General features: G+C 37.1%; 1 protein-coding gene across 1 annotated transcript; it reads right to left on the bottom strand.

Annotated features, from left to right (window-relative positions):
- Positions 1–913: 913 nt before the first annotated feature.
- Positions 914–8,513, bottom strand: TMBIM4 (transmembrane BAX inhibitor motif containing 4). Its single transcript, XM_063309221.1, has 7 exons — positions 8,357–8,513; positions 7,325–7,433; positions 6,449–6,554; positions 5,399–5,432; positions 4,113–4,230; positions 3,744–3,789; positions 914–2,239 (listed from the first exon to the last, which is right to left on the bottom strand). The coding sequence occupies exons 1-7, from the start codon at positions 8,445–8,447 to the stop codon at positions 2,033–2,035; spliced, it is 711 nt and encodes a 236-aa protein (XP_063165291.1). The 5' UTR covers positions 8,448–8,513; the 3' UTR covers positions 914–2,032.
- Positions 8,514–17,202: the final 8,689 nt, after the last annotated feature.

Here is a 17,202-nt window from a genome sequence, read left to right as displayed (position 1 = left end):
GTTTATGGTATTTATAGCTCACTGCTGTAAATGAACGTGTAAGGTTTCCATAGTATTTTTTTTATTTTTTAATTTAGAGGAATTGCATGCTGCCCAGTCCTTAACTTACAGGGCTCTCAGAATTAAGGCAAACCGTAAAACATTATTAAAGCAATGCACTTTAAAACAAAACAAGGTGGTTAGAAAATGGAACGTTCTGGGTAAACAAGTATGCTCTGAACCTTCTAAATTGTAAAAAGGCTGAACTGTAAAAAAAATAAAAAAAATCCACAGTATGGTGGAAAACAGAAGTAATCATAGATAGCAAGTGGAACCATGGTAGAACCTGCAGAAGAGTTTCTACTGATGATTTAAGTGTGCAGACTATACAGGAGTATGTAAGTAGCTTGGTCATAAGCTATGTAAGGCCCTTTACACCATTGCAAGCACCTTGAATAGGGCTCAGAAGACAACTGACAAACTCTCAAAGCGTTCCTTAGTGGGACTTTCAACAGATACCTGTGCTGCCATATGCTGGATGAGTTTTAATTTCTGGAACATCTTCAAGGGTTATCACAATCCAAGCATGGCAGTCACAAAACCAGGTCTTTCTCCTCAAGATAGGAATGCAATTGTTGTATCAGCCAAAGCTGATAAAAGACACTCATTGCCACTGAACTAGCATGGCTGTCCACATCAATACATCTGTAACCACTGTAACTATAGCCTGTAGGTTTTTTGGAAGCTAAGCTAACTGAAGTAAGTTCTAGTATGTCACAATTTGGGGGGAAGCTAAGTGAATGTAAGTAAGTTCTATGTTGCGATAACTTTGTGTAACTCTAAAGCCTGTTGGACTATAAGTGTTACTGAATTGGGATATTGTAATTAAAAGCTTAACTCTGAAAACAGATTTTGAATAAAGGCTTGAAGCAACTTTTAACTTTGGAACTACTTTTAATAACAGGCTGTAACTATAAAAATAAAATGGGGTGACACTGATAATTAAAGATCTCTGAGATTGTACTCTTCAGGATATTTACAGTTCAAATAATTATATAATACAACTTTTTCTGCTTAACAGTGACAAAACTATATGTATTACAGCAATAGAAAACAAAGGCTCACATAATGAACATTTCATTAAAATTTATTTTTATAAGTTTTTAATATCCTGCCAGAACAGCAAATGAAGTGTAATTGTCTAACTCTGCAAGCACTTCACAGTAAAAGAACCATCAAATATTCTACTGCACAAAAGTATTTCACCTTATAACAATTAGTGAAAAAGCCCTGAGAATGGATTCAAATAAGTTTCAAACTTTTTCCGCATTCTAAAAGGATCTAGAGAAAACATGATATGGTATTTCTGAACTTTCTAAAATTTCAGGGGAGAGAGAAGCTACTGTCAATTAGTTCTTTACATGTTTACTTTAACTGATGATCCATCTTCAGAATCCTTCCCATAAAAGGTTATTTCTCCCTATATAAGGTGGTTTTTCCCCCAAATACAGTACCGTTGGAAGTACAGATATTTAATTAGAAAAAGTATACTTATGTTGTAGGATCAGTCCTTCAAATTAAAATGCTGATAAAGTTTTTCACAAATAAACACCAATAGAATTTTGGCTTATTTAAAGTTTCAGTGTTCAATAGTGAAATCAAGGACATTTATGCTATCCAGCCAGCAACAACTGAATCTCAAAGGACACATCTGTGGCAATTACTGCAGGAATAAAATAGAATTTTAATAGTACTTATTGGCACAAATGGAAGTTGATGAGCAAGTCTTTCAATCAATACTAATAATATGCAAATGGATGGAGTAAAGCCTTTGCCAAACAGCCAAGATGCCTGCAATATATAATTAACTGATCTCAAAATAGTCTCAGTAAGAATCAGCTCTCTGAAACACTGTTTATACAGAAAACACTGAAGCCAGCACAGAATGTAAAAACAGGCTTCGATCTCAAAGTAGACTACAAATTTTCTAGGTCTTAATTAACTCTTTAGATACCACATATGAATTATCTCAAGTTTGAATTAAAACTTCCAATTACTTTTTATTAAATGCTTCTAGCAAACGCAGCAGGTGCAAAAACAGATTGATGATGTCCAAATAAAGGTTGATTGCAGCCAGTATGTATTCTTCAGGGGAGAGTTTGTGCATTAATAGATGAGTGTCATAGATGATAAATCCACAGAATAGAAGTGCTCCTGCAGCAGCAAATACCAGCTCTACTACTTCATTATTGAAAAAGAACTATAAACAAGGAGCAAACAATGCATTATAATTAAAACTTTAAAAAATGATTTTTTAAATTGAGAAGTTGAGTATATCCATATTATTTTCTAGAGTCTAGATACAGGTCATTCCTGTGACTTTAAGACTTCCCCTATTACCAGCAAAGTAAGAACTTGTCATATCCCATGATTGTCAAGTGGTTTCCTAAAACAACAGATCTAACTTCAAATTAGATACATCTCTAAATTTCAATGCAACTGCATCTTCTCAATTTAAAGTTTATGAGACATCATTCTGAATGAATAAAATTAACCACATTGAGAATACTGTTTTTCTAAAGGGCTTCTAATGCTGCAAGGAAGGATTGGGTGTTTTGTTGCTACAGTATTGCTAACACAATAGTAAATCTGAAAGACACTTTAATGAACTCTTCAAGACATTGAGACAATTAGACCACCTGGATTTTGTACTCTGAGGAAATCTAAAAGCTTTTCCTGCTCTCCTTTCACAGATTTATAATGTTCTTATTAAATAACTTACCTGTCAATATATTTTGTGTCACCTTTATCTCTGACAAAATGCACTCCATCCATTTAAACTGTATTAACATACATTGTTTTTTCTACTTTACTTTGAATTGTAGCTTCAAAGTTACATGGACACAAATATGACAATCTCCCATGCACTGGGACCGTTTCCAGCATAATTTTTATGTATGTATTCAGTGAAGCTTTGAGGGAAGTGTGTAGAGGATTGAAGTCATAGCCTCTGTTCATTACAGACACAGACTTAGGAGCAGCCACAAATGATTGGAAGTGGGCACCTGCCCATCTGACAATTCCTCTGATTATCAAACTGAGTCAGGATTAATGAATTATGGCTGAACTGCAGAAACCATGGCTGGAAAAAGGTTTGCAGATCATGATGTCTGCAGATCATCTTTCTGCATGCCTGGTCAGACCAGCCTCAAAATGTGAAAAGCTCCTTTATTTTAGCTATCTAAACCAACAACAGAAAAATATTAAAAACAGAACTATTTAAGAAGGCCTTTGAGTTACAGATATTGGCATCTCTTTTATTGCTTCTTGATTGTCTTATGATTTTCTGTAGTATAATTGTTATGTAGTATTATTTGTACCCTGGACATGTTATTTTTGAGACTGAAACTTGCTGAGACTCACTCAACTATGGGGAGCAAAAAAAAAAAAATTGAAAACATTAAACCAGTTAAAATTTAATCTTAACAGTATGCATTTAAAATACATATATTGCTTAATTTAAAAACTCTTAAAACTAATTTCAACCTCACCCCAGTTTTCATTAATAAGCTACATGCTCATAATCTCCAAATGCACATATACAACTTGCCTTGATAAAGAAGAATACAATTATCAGTCTAAAAAACAAGATTATTTTAAAATGGGATTTAGCTCCTAATAATACCTTAATTCAATCTATTTTAAAAAGTTAACATCCTACAGAGACCTCCAAAATTTTAATTATCTAAAATGAATAACTTTACCTTTAAAAAGCTTGACAGGAGAAGAATCCATAAGCAAGTAAACAGCCTGTGGATACACATTGATAAAATTGTCTTGTTTGTAATATGCTTTTAACTTAGGTTTTTAAAAATACAGGATACACATATTTCTTATACATTATTATGAAATACAAATCACATACTGAAATAATTAGCAGCCATTTCTCTTTTACTTATTCACAAAGCACACTTGCAAATCCCCTGCACTGGTTCTCTTGCTGCAATCACAACATTTTGAGCTACCCTGCAGCAAATCTTAAAAGAAACCACCATCACTGATTGTTATTCCAGTGAGACAGGGTAACTCTAGAAATGGCCAAATGCCCATGCATGTAATAGAAACTAGCTTACCCTGCTCCAACTTTGCTGAAATCCCGTTTGGACTGCAAAGTGTATACAGTAAGAGCCAAAAACACAGCAGTCGTCAGGATAAAGGCTTGTAGGACAACAGATACTTCATAGAAAGTCACTGGGGGGGGGACACAAATAAAAAGGATTTTTAAACATTGTGGAGAATATTTAATACAATCACCTTGTCTTAAACTACTATAAGCATCCTGCTCATATTTTTCATACATAAAACACACTGTAATTCTAAAATCTAGTATAACTGTTCTCAGGTCAAGAGAGTGTGACAGAGAAGTAATGGGCTATACATATTCTAAGGTATAGATTTTGTTCTATTAATACTTCATAGCAGAAGTTGGGAGAGGGGGACACAATGTAACAACACAGAGACCTATCTGTTCTTTTTAAATACTGGTTTCTTTTTAGCCAGAAGGTACTAATAGAAATTAAATCTGGATTTAGTCATTTGTTTTTCTTATTTTAAGAAAATAACCTTAAAGCAAAAGGCTTGAGTTGCTTTGGAAAATGGCCGGAGGGCTTCTCTCTTTAGCTTTTGAGCGGCAAGGGCATCATTATTTACAGTATCTCCTTCATTTCTAGACAGAATCACTATACAAAAATAATTCAGGTATTTCAAGGTACCTGCAGCCTTCAAGCCAATATAGACCTATCACTGACAGTACTGGGCTCCGTAATACAATGGCTGTGGAAATCAGTAAAGAAGGCAACACTCATTGTTAGCCATAGACCTGGGGAGGATGTCTCCCTTTTCACTGTACTGACTCTGGTGGTCTTCAGAAACAGCCTGAAAGTACTTTGAAATAACCCTGCCCATTTCTTTCTTGGCACTTGTTGGGTTAAGAGAGAGATTCTCCACCAGCAAGGGTAATTTTGTCAGCCCTAGGGGAACAGTTATTACATCATGGGCAATTACAAATAGTAAAATTGTGCTGCTTTCATTCCTATCTGTAAGAGTTGCTTCTCAGATGATAAGGATTCAAGCAACCATTGTATAAGTAATTCACAGTTGCAGCCTACTCCTTTACCAGAAAACTTCTTCTGGTGCTCAGTGGGGCTGTGAGGAAAAAATTAAAGTCTCTGTGCTAACATATGCAGATATATTGGTTCAAAACTGAAAATCATTCATTTGTTAGAATTCTTGTTTTACTACTGCTTTCATCTTAATAAAGATTGCTAAAGAACTCTCATTCATGCCTGGAAAAACGTTACTTTCAGTTCAGGCAGCTACCAAAGATCTGATGCTGTCAATAAAATAGGATAAATCTTACCTGTAATAGCAACAGTCAGTGCTTCTAAAAGAGTCTATGAGGAACAAAGAAAGAAAAGAGTATCACTCAACTAATTTGATCCAAATAACAACTTACAAAATTTGTGCAGACAAGAGCTGTATTTGATATCAAAGAGGTATTCATTATACTTGTTAAATTGAGCCTGATGTATATCAGCTGAAAAATATATTCATTTTCAAATATATTTAGCCTTATACTAAGGAGAATTGGGGTTTACTCATCTACTCTTTTATTTGCCTAAAAAAAGGGAAGGATAGCAGAGTCCACTGCCTACGTGCTTCTTCCCCACCCCAGGTTGCTGGCCCCAAAGCCTCCAAGGAATGTACTATCAGAATACACAGGAATTCTGTGATTTTGCAAGCTCAAGTTTTTGTTCCTTTTTAACCAGAAAGATTTATTAAGCTTCTGCATACTTTCTACAACTTCCCATCATTCCCTCTAAAAATAAAGAAGGGCTGAAAATTCAGGTCTGGTATGTTGCTGGATCACAGCGCTGTCCCACAGGACATGGAGGTTGACAATGCTACTACGAAGTTGACTGCTGCTACCTATGTAGAGGTGTGGATTCCAGCCAAACAAAGTTTCAGAACCCTAGTATAAAATTACAACAAATTCCATATAAACATACCTTTGAAAGCAAGTATTTTCACATCATTTTTAACTGGATAATTTCTGTTTGCACTGGTATGATTAGCCACCAGTTTTCCAAACAATGTCAGCTAGGTTTGTCTCCAAAAACTAAAATATTTTTTTTCTGATGTACGCAAACGTACTCTGCTATCCACATTCAAAAGCTAAGCAGAAGGAAATGGTATACATCATTTTCAAAGGGACAGCCTATGTTCCACAGATGTCTGCTAAAATGCTTTTCCTTTTTAAAAATTACATTACTAGAAGAGGTATAAGAACAAATATAAAACAAAAATACTTATGGCAGTAAAATTTGGAAATATACAATAAAAGACATTCACCTCACTAGATCAACTGCAACTATCAGAGAGACCAATCATTCATTATATAAGTACTTACAAATCCAAAGAGAAGATATAAATTAACTGGATGCTGATGTCTGTACAGAGTTAAAGCCACAATCACAACCAAAGAGCCAAGCAAGGCCACCAAAAGTAAAGCAGGGCTGTAAGGTTTAGTAAGACAACATAATCAGTATTGGGAAACAATCCTCTTTCTAGTATCTTTTGTTTACTCCAGAAGAAGATAATCTATAAAACAATCTTATGAATACTTAAAATACTTCAGTAAGTCTAGAATGAATAAAACATCCCTGTTAGTCAAACTGAATTACAACATCTACGGTAAGTTATCAGTATTTCAAATATTTGAAGTCCTCTTAAATAAAAAGACCTGTTCAGAACAGCAATCTATTTCCGGGTGAGTTACATTAGTTGACTATATCAGCTTCATTCAGAGACAAAACTGAAGGGGACAGAAGCTACTTTCTGCAGGGGAGAACATAAATGGGCTTCTATCGAAGGCTTTTTCAAGGTAGGAGCAAAGCCTACTTTTTGCTTCCAAGGCTGACTAATTTCAGGACTCAGAAGGAAGTTTCCGCACCCCCAAATAGTAGAACCTTTATACATTTTCTCCCCCAAGTAGATGGGTGCAATTTACTTAGGAAGAAATAAACAAGTGTTCCCAGTAACTCTGTCCAGATGGGACCAGTATCTTCTCTTCCCTACCCCTGTGAACATGCTGTTAGGCAGCTTTAAGATGCTGGCTGGGATATTCTGCAAGCTGAAGTCCACACATCTTAAAGTTGCCAAGGTTGAGAAACACAGGCCTATGATTCTACCTTGCAGAATCATAAAATATCAGAGGGCATTGGATCCATATTTACTTTGCATTCAGAAATGAAGCAAATTCAATCAGATTCACTATAGATCCTACCTTTCATGTACAAATGTCCGAATTGTGGTGGAGTAGAGAAAAGCTGCAGAGGTCACAGTTGTCAAAAAAATCTGGACTGAAAGTATGCTGTAGACTTTGCGCAGAAAAGCTAAGATAAAGAAAACAAGCACAGTTCATTATTGGTTAATTTATTTTTAAGACTTATCTGAAATCAACTATACATACATTGAATGAAGTGTAGAAATAAGAACAATCTGAAGATTTTTAATGGTATCCACTGCAATAAAAACTGGATCATCAGAGGACAGTTATAGCATCCAAAAACTAAAGTATTGTGAGTATGTGAGTAGGCCAAGACTCCGACACATAGAGCCATGCTTCAGATGAATGTAGAATTCTTGATCCAAGATGGCGCAGGTCTCCACTACTGCTCTATTAAAAATAGATTTAAAAGCCCTGCAGAGTTGCCCAGACCACATAACATTCTCTCCCCATAGCAAGATGTTCATTGTAAATCATTCTGTAATTTGTTCTACCTTTGATAAATTATTCTCCTAAGGATGGCCATGTTTCATCTGTAACATTGGGACCATCTGGAATGTGGAGGCAAAAATTGGACCATTTTTCTGATAAAAAGTACTATCAGAAAAACTACCAAAACTAAAGACAACTCTCCCCCCCCCCCCCCGCCCACCACCATGCCCTGATGTTCTGGTTTTGCATGCTCTCTTGGGGGGGGAAGGCCAAGGCGTTGACATGGCAAGACCCCCACGGTTTCTGACGAGCACCGCCACTTTTGCGCAGGGGACACCTTCCCCCTCGAAGAAATACCCGCAGCCCCTCCCGCGGGGCCCCAAAGCGTAATAAGCAATTTAGCCTGGAGCGAACCAGGAAACAGACTTCTTTCTGTTTACAAACGGGAATAATTTCGTCTTCGAAGGCCGAGGGAAGGAAGGTTTTGAGCTAAACGGTAGAAGAAGCTGCTGCACTGGGAAGAGGCGAAGGCGACGACTTCGGGATGTAACCTGGAGAGGCGAGTGGGGCGAGAGGGAGCTGGCGGGGACTCTTTACCCATGCGGATGTGTACGCTAGCCGACGCGACGTTAGTGCCATAATTGAAATCATCCTCAATGGACGATCTCGGGTAACTCTCCGAAGCCATCGTCGCAGTCGCTTCCCCTCCAGAACTTCCGGGTCTGTCCTTCTAAATCGGTTGCTGAGGGTGTCGCTCGCAACTTCCGGCTTGCGCTCGCTTTGGCATGGCGGTCGTGGTCTTGGAATTCCAGTGGTGATGTCATCGCCAGCCAATGCTTGCGTTCTAAGGCAAGACAGAGGCGGGAGGAGCGCTGCCGTCCGCCTGGCTCCGTTGCTCCTTTGTTTTTGAAGTCGGCGATGTTAAACTTTCGTTGTGCGGCCGTCTTCTCCGAGCTGGGTCCTCCTCTTGCTGGGCTAGCATTCAGCTACCATTATTCCATGCTGTCGGAAGGCTGCTGGCGTGTATCCTGTCCCCTGAATTTTAAATCATTGGCGTTTAAAGCGCTAATGTTTCAGGAGGAACATTCCTAGCCTGAATTTACAGACGACTGAAGAATATTCTGAACTCGAGGGTGGCTATAAGGTAGATTTCCCTTGAGACTCTGAAAAGCTAGCAATGTACTGGCAAAATCTAAAGGTGTTGCTTTCCTAGTGCATTGAAGTACGGTAGCTTGCTTTTGTGGGCTTTTCATGCACCTGCGCGTGCATATTTGCTTCCCAGTGAATTCAGTTCTAGACTCAGACTGCAGCCAAGCCTATATACAAAGAACGAAACGTAATTAGACACAGCAAGATTTATTTCTGAATAACCCTATTTAAGAAACAAAGCAAAAGCTGAATCACCATCAATCACACCATTAAATGTAATGCAACCCTGATGTTTTTTGACAAAGACCACGTGTGTGGATCAGTCGATGGATTTTTCACTGCTAGTCAGCTCTGAACATGAAGTTTTCTGGTATTATGAATAAAGTGATTTCTAACCATTGTCACTGAACAGGAAAGGCAGCTCTTTGTTTGTTAAAACCTTGGAACCTACGCTGGTTAACTTTCAATGTCTCTGGAGTCCTGTTGTACAAAGGACACAGCCCAGTGTGATAGTTTACCATTCCTGGCAGACAGTTGATCTGCTGATTGGTTTGGATCTGAAGCAAGGCAGAGAGCTGAAGGCAATTAAATTGCTGACAACCCAAAAGAGATCTGTTTGTTTAGAACCTTTCTCCATAAAGCAGAATTATGAAATCTGGGTTGCAAAAATCTGGACAACCACTGGATGGCAGCAAGGAATTATAGCAAGTTTTACAGCCCAGTTCTCATAGTCATACATTAGGTCGAGTTGCAGAAGCCAATGTAAGATGACAGGATGGTGTTTGCTTAAGGCTTTTGAAATTACATGAACAGTTTTGATACTCCGTGAAAATTCACATGGCATATTTCAGAGAAAGTCAATGGAATTTCATAATTCCTCCATAGAAAGCACTAAGTCTACAAGCAGGACACAAGCAGTTTTGGTCTAGAGGATGACTCACTAATGATTACCAAACAAAACAAACCTGTCTGTAATATGAGTATGTGGCAAGCTACCTATTACTGTGATGTATTGCTACTGTAAAATAGCATAAATAAACCATACATTCTTCAATGTATTTTATTCTTATCATTTCCTAATCCAAAGGACAACCATATGTTCTGCAATCCAAGGTGTAGCTTGGTTCTCCCTGATCTGTTCTTGACAGCTCAGGTCAGTTCAGCATTCATTTCCCCTAGTCTGTTTATTTCACATTTCTCGCCATACATAAATATTCTTCTGAGACTGCTGCTCAGGTGTTACGTCTGAACAGGGTCGACAAATAATAGATGTAACAAACAATTTATTTGCCCTGTCCTTCCCTAACTTCCCATGTTGAATGGGGAAACCTGAAGGGACCTTCTATTCAGTTTGCTGGGATATGACTAGCGAATTCTATTGATTTCATTAGTCTACTCTAAATATAAATATGTCTGGATCCAGTCCCCTTCTTGCTAGCAAATTTCGCATTCTGGATATTGATCAAAGCGATTGACTTTCTTCTTGATAAATGTTATAGTGAGAAATGTGTTTATATTCAGCACTAAATAGGCAAAAAGATTTACATAAATTTCTGCATTAGGAAGTATGATTGAAATAATTTTCATAATGGTCACACTAACTGAAAGTACAAAGAATTTCATTAAAAAGCCTCTTAACTTCAGTCACTTATCTTCATAAATAGGGTTTTAAGAGAATAAAACTTCAAAAGAAATAAGAATAGGTCAAATATTAATGGACTGTAATTAGTGCACTTACAATTTTAAATAAAATAATCGCTACTGAATATTTATGTTTGTTATATTTTAATTTTTTTTCTTCCTAGTGTTTTTCCCACGGGTACAGTGTCTTCTTTTTCAGATCAACCAAATATTGATCCATGGGTTGCAACAGGAATTGACCAACTGGCTTGTCACCTGAGCCTGATGTTGTGGGCTGACAGAGAGTGACTGGCCCAAGGTCACCCAGCCAGCTTTCATGCCTAAGGCGGGACTAGAACTCACAGTCTCCTGGTTTCTAGCCTGGAGCCTTAAGCACTAAACCAAACTAGCTCTGTTTTCTGTATTTTAATATAAGGATAAAATAATTCACAAGCTTTCAGTTTTATAGAATGGCACATCCATTTAAATTTTGTAGATCAGTATCACATATTTCAACTGGAACATAAATTCTACATTTAAAAATAAACACTAAAAACTACTGAATGCAAAGCAATGTTCAAAAATTCAGTGCAAATGTTTTTAAAATATGATTAAGTACTTACTCAGAAGGATAGAGGACTAATACATTGTGTGTCTAAAAATAGAAGACTGGTCTAGGAAGACCATAAGCATAAGATTTGCATTTAAATAAAACAACACCACATCCTTCCTTTTTATTTTTCCAGTATATCTAAATGTTTTTGTCTTTATTCCAAATCATAGGTTTTTATTGAAATGTGTTACCTAAAAATTGCAGTGCTGTGCACTTAAATTTGAAGCAGCTGCATTCTGCTCAATAAATAATACATTGAATTACAATAGTGCCCTAGCTATTAATAACCAAATTTCAGCTGTTCAGTAATCATCCTTCTGTAACTTTGTAGGCCAGCATAAAATGTTCTGAAAAACAAGGATGATATCTAATTAGAAATTATCATTTGCAAGGAAGTTTTCCAGTAAGTTGTTTCCATGCAGCTTAGTAACAGAATGCCCATTCTTCATAGCAGCATTTCTCAACCTTGACAACTTGAAGATGTGAATTAGAATGCACATCATTTCAGATCCCTGGCTATACTACTGGTACTGATAAGCGTCTGTAAGCATCTGAGAACCTCAGGTTCTCCATCCCTGCTTTAAATAATTATTGCCCAATTTGATGTAGCAGTGCCAAGTGACAGCAATACCAGGAAGAAAGAGTATGAGAAGCTGGAGAAGTACCAGGGCCTCAAGGAGGAATTAGAAAGGATGTGGAAGGTGAAGGCCAAAGTGGTCCCAGTGGTGGTAGGGGCACTTGGGGCTGTGACTCCCAAGCTGGGAGAGTGGCTCCAACAGATCCCAGGAACAACATCAGAGCTTTCTGTCCAGAAGAGTGCAGTGCTAGGAACAGATAAGATACTGCGCAGAACCCTCAAACTCCCAGGCCTCTGGTAGAGGACCCGAGGTTGAGGAAGACACATACCACTCATATGGGTGAGAAGGGAATTTTAAGGTATAATAAAGGTTAGTAAAGGATAGTAAAGGTTTGGTGTAGTGGTTAAGGCATCAGGCTAGAAGCTGGGAGACTGTGAGTTCTAGTTCTGCCTTGGGCACAAAGCCAGCTGAGTGACCTTGGGCCAGTCACCTCTCAGCCCGAGGAAGGAGGCAATGGCAAACCACTTTGGAAATATTGCCAAGAAAACTGCAGGGACTTGTCCATGTAGTCACCAGGAGTCAAGACTGACTAGAAGACACACACACACACAGAGACACACACACACAAAGATGGTGGAGTATAATGGGAGAAGGTATACAGAAGAAATAGTCTGGGAAATACTGGGAGGGAAGGGAAAAAAATCCCTGTAATTCCAAATGTAGCTTTGACCACAGGAATATATTTAGACTTCTCGATCATTATTTTATGATCTATCAAAACTTCTGCATAGCAAAAGGGAATATTAAAATTAGACTACTTTTTTTAACAAACAAAATATTAATGAAGCATGAGTAGGAAATCGTTTCTATTAACTATAACAGTGAAATCATTTTTTAGCAAATGATTCTCTGCTTTATTATTTTATTTCATTTAAATCACTATAGAGTGGTTAAATATTAAGCTAACATGCAAAAGTATATTTTTATAGGGATTGTCTGACTTTAAAATGCAAATGTTTGTACTCCTATCAATAGTGACAGAGTTTATTTGGCATGAAATATCTACTAGTTGTAGTGCTTCCTGCTGTCTGTTCAAAACTTACCTTAGCTGTTGAACATGGAAAACTCTGCTAGAGCAGTTTGGATTAACTTTTTGAAAATTGGGCTTGTATTTGAACTGAATTAACAAATGACAATATCTATTCAAATCAATATTTCCTTAATATTCGTTTTAAGCCAAAATGAATTTTGGTGCTTTTGAGCCTCCTCCATTCTAGAATTAGAGTAAACATAATAACTACCGCAGGCCAGTCTGGTTTCTTGTCCCCAGTAGGTCTATCTGGCTAGCTGGGTTCAAATTTTTAAGTGTGAAGAATTTCATTTTAAGAAAGGACATGATTATCAGTGTGATTTTCTTTATTGCATTGTGCCGATATTGTATCTTGTGTTCAGCTTTGACTGCAAGAAGCTTTGACTGCCATATTCTGGCTGAAAACAAGGATATCATTTTAAAAAAGCTTTATTCTTGGCATCAGGATCTTAACAAAGTGCAAAGTGTTTTCCTTGATTATTATTTTGATATGGGAAATACTGATTTATACTGGTGGAAATACTATAAATTGTGGCCTGAGCTGCATAAGAGATCATTATATTGCATTTAAAATATATGGACCTGTAACTTTGTTTCCCATTGCAACCCAAGCTTCGTTTACTCTTCCCAACTGGAGTTTATTTCCCAGTACGTACTGCTTATGTGTGTTTCTGCGTGTCTGTATGGGAGTGGACATAGGGAAATAATACCATTGGAATTGCAGCAGGTACAAAGGTTAAAGACCCCCTTCCCACACTGGCAGTGTAAAAATTCTTATTATTTTTATTTTATTTATTTTATAGAGATTTCTATCCTTCTGTAATAGAGCTTGGTCACTAATCAGAATGCCTTATGACTATTTAAAATCACAGGATTATAAAACTATATTAAAATTTGAAAAATAAATAAATAAATAAAAATCAGACAGGCAAGAGTAAAGATTGAATTGTTTTGCATTAAATTTGGGACAGCAAAAATACCTGTGGTAGCGTATGGATAAGTTATATGGGAATTTCTACACTAAATCAAGAACTCTTGTGCTAACAGAAGAATAAAAATAAATATGAGAGACTGGTCAGTTATTACATGATCATGGCAGTAGCATTTTTTAGGAAATTAAAAGAGAAGTAGCCAATATACAATGTTCATTCAGGAAAAAAAATCAGATCTATATTAAAGGCTGGCTACATTCCTTGTTACATATTGGGGCTGGGAAACTAAATTAAGGAAATTTGGGAAATGTCTGATAGCATGAGACATCTTCAGAAGTGGAATAGTATTTTGTAAAGCATGGAGGAAATCCAGAGGTTGCAAAATTTTGATGTAATAAGCATTCACTATTGGGTAGTAAATGTATGATGTTTTTGAGTTGACATTAGTACCTGGTGATTGTCCTCCAAGGAGTTTTCCTGGCAAAATTAGGGTCATGATTTGTCAGTACCTTCTTCTAGGATGTTTTTTGGACTCCCAGTCTAGCCAATAACTCTGTAATTCTCAGGTAGTCTCCCATGCAAGTACTAGTCAGGATTAAACCTCCATAGATTTCAAGATCAGCCAGGATTGGCTAGGTACTGCCATCTGTTGGGAATAAGTCCCATTTAACATAGGACTTATTTCTAAATAAGTAAGACTATAGTTGCATTTTCGTATATTAAATATTCCAAAATTGGAATTTCAAGTTCTTAACTGTGGCTGGACTGAATCGAAAGTTTTAAAATGCCATTTTGAAATCAAGCAATGAAAAGTGTGAGAAGAAAATTAATAATTTTTGTCCATAAAATACTAGATTACTCCCCATTTGTCTCATTAGAATATCAATGAATCAATACGATTATATAATTGTCGCTATCTTTTTAGAGATGGACTTTAAGAGCTCTGTAGAAATAACTAATCAGTATTCTACTGTAATATTAATTGGGTGCATTTGTATGACATGATCTAATGTTTCAGAATTATTGTTAACATGCTGTGAAATACTATATATTTCAATGTAATAAATGGTCATGGCCGGAGGCTTTCAGTAATTACTGAATGAAAACAAGACTTGGCTGCAGACAATCCTAATTAGTCTGAAACAATTTTCCAATGAGTCTTAGCCCAATTATCTTCTACGTAACTCTCTGAAACCTAAAGAAATCTAATCTCATGCCAAAGGATGAGGAAGAGGATGTAGGATGTAAACTACACAAACATGGAAATAATAAGCTTAGGATCAGCAACACTTCAGCTAGCCTACTGTCAATGCAGTTTATCCTGGCTATTTTCTCTATTTTGGATTCAGCTGCCCATCTCTGATACACAGGGCTGAAAGCTGTCTGCCAAATGAATGAATTAATGAGGAATGAAACCTTGCCATGGTAAAATAAATCAGTGATGATGAATGGTCTTATTTGAGATGTTGGTTAATGACAGGGGCAGAGAAGACAGCAGAGTCATGATCCCACATCTCTGATATCAGTTTTATGGAGTCAATGCCTCCACTCCAGCTGTTGGGTCACCCCAGAACATGTTAGAGCCTCTGCCAAATACAGAGATGAGAAGATTCCAAGTTCTCTGACCTCTTACATTTTGGGCATGAGATGAGATTTGTTTACTGGAAGATAATCTGTGTAAGATTTATACTTTTTATGTTAGGGAAATTGGAAAACCAACAGGCATATTTTGCATGATGCCTTTGAATTTATACAAGCACTTTGGAATGCATGACTGCTCTTCTCAAACTTCTAACATCAATTCAGTTGACCTCTAACTTTACAGCTACTAGATTTATTTTGTATGTCAGATCCAAAACTATAATTCTAGGACGTTATTTTGAGAGGTCTCTCCTATAATGTTAAGCTAATATAAGTGTCAATGGAATGAGACATGTGCACATCTTACTGGCATCTTGGAGATAGAGTAATTCTTCTGAATTTATGAGGTAGGAATCTTATTTCCCATAAATTACAGAAAGATTTATTTAGTATTACCTTGAGTTTATGAATTACCATCTCATAAACTAATACATCACAATTTCTTCATTCACTATATTAGTTAGCATTGAATCTGATTTTCTAATGAAATTGCATTAAACTTTAGGAATTCACCTTTGGAATTTTATATAGCCTGACCTATTGCCCTACTCATGTAGTAAACATAATATTGTTCATATGCAATGTGATTTGGAAGGAAGTCCTTGAATATTCAGGTATAATCCTGGTACTGGGGTGAATGAGCCCCTTGTTGAACCAATGATATAGCTGGAAGCTTGCAATACCAGTCCATTTTGATTGACCCCCGTGCCTGTAGCATTCTATCTGTGGATGGGGAAATGGCATTGGTTGGGGCAGGCGGCTACAGACCTTTTGGCTATGGGTAATTCAGTCACACAGATGTATGGGATTGTGGCAGATATTTAGATTATGTGATGATTTGTCTGCCTGGTACATAGGTTGTGGACATCATGAGCCATCTAGATAAGCTGCCAAATACTGCTGAGGAGGCAGAAACCATAGGCCATGTGGACACCAATGATATTGTAAAATGTACTCAGCCAGTCTTGGAAGCCGAATCTAGGTTTGTAGGTAGCAGGCTGAAATTCGGGACTGACAAGGTAGAGAGTTTAGAAATGCTACCTGTTTTACACATAGGGCCAGCTTGATAAGCAGGGAGTGGCAATATGTGAATAAGATGCTAGGCTCAGGTGAGAAGGTATAGCTTTTTTAGCACTAGGAATGTTTTGGGATGAGCTGAATTTGTACAGAGAGACCGGTTCCACTTGAACCAGGCTGCTACAGCATAGCATCAAAAAGGTGGTAGGGCAACTTTTAAACTGATCTCTGAGAGGAAATTGACATGAGGTTGGTAGAATTAGGTTCAGAAGGGTGTAGATGTTTCAGAAAATATGATAATGAATGGAACAATGTTAGAAGTAGGTTAATATACGAACATGACAACTAGGAGTCAGAAGAATTCAGAAGAATTCACTATACACTAGAATTCAGGTATAATGTGGTAGGATTCAGGTTATAATCTACTAGGAGTCAGAAAGGCCATGAAAAAGGCTTCCACTAGCAACATTAAAAAAAAAAAATCTAAAGCTCCCCCCAACATTTGCCCTGCCGGTTGGAATTGCAGTATCTTGTAGGTGACAGGTTCCCCGTGTCTGCTCTGTATCCAAAACCAAAGTGAGATAGGCCTTGTCATTTTTGGTGCCTGTACTTTTCCTGACCAGTTTCTGCATAAAAAGTCGCACAGTAGGTTGCATTAGGAAAAGCTGAGTATTGTATTCTCTGCATTACATAGACCTGATATCAATACAGTTGGGAAAATGATGGTTTTTCCCTGATACAATTATAACATTGTGTTTTCAATAATAATTTTAAGAGATCTATTTTAAAACCTTAACATTTTA

Source organism: Candoia aspera, chromosome 7 (genome assembly GCF_035149785.1).
Source record: "Candoia aspera isolate rCanAsp1 chromosome 7, rCanAsp1.hap2, whole genome shotgun sequence".
Lineage (NCBI taxonomy): Eukaryota > Metazoa > Chordata > Lepidosauria > Squamata > Boidae > Candoia > Candoia aspera.
Note: the sequence above shows the minus strand (reverse complement) of the source record. Positions and strands in the feature narration are given on the sequence as shown.

What these genes read in the sequence shown, in the direction of transcription:
- TMBIM4 (XM_063309221.1), bottom strand. Translation starts at nt 8,447, where the DNA reads ATGGCTTCGGAGAGTTACCCGAGATCGTCCATTGAGGATGATTTCAAT. An exon ending in TATATCTTCTCTTTGGATTT is followed by an intron (nt 5,433 to 6,448) that starts GTAAGTACTTAT and finishes TGTTCCTCATAG; the next exon opens with ACTCTTTTAGAAGCACTGAC. An exon ending in TTCAGCAAAGTTGGAGCAGG is followed by an intron (nt 3,790 to 4,112) that starts GTAAGCTAGTTT and finishes GTGTATCCACAG; the next exon opens with GCTGTTTACTTGCTTATGGA.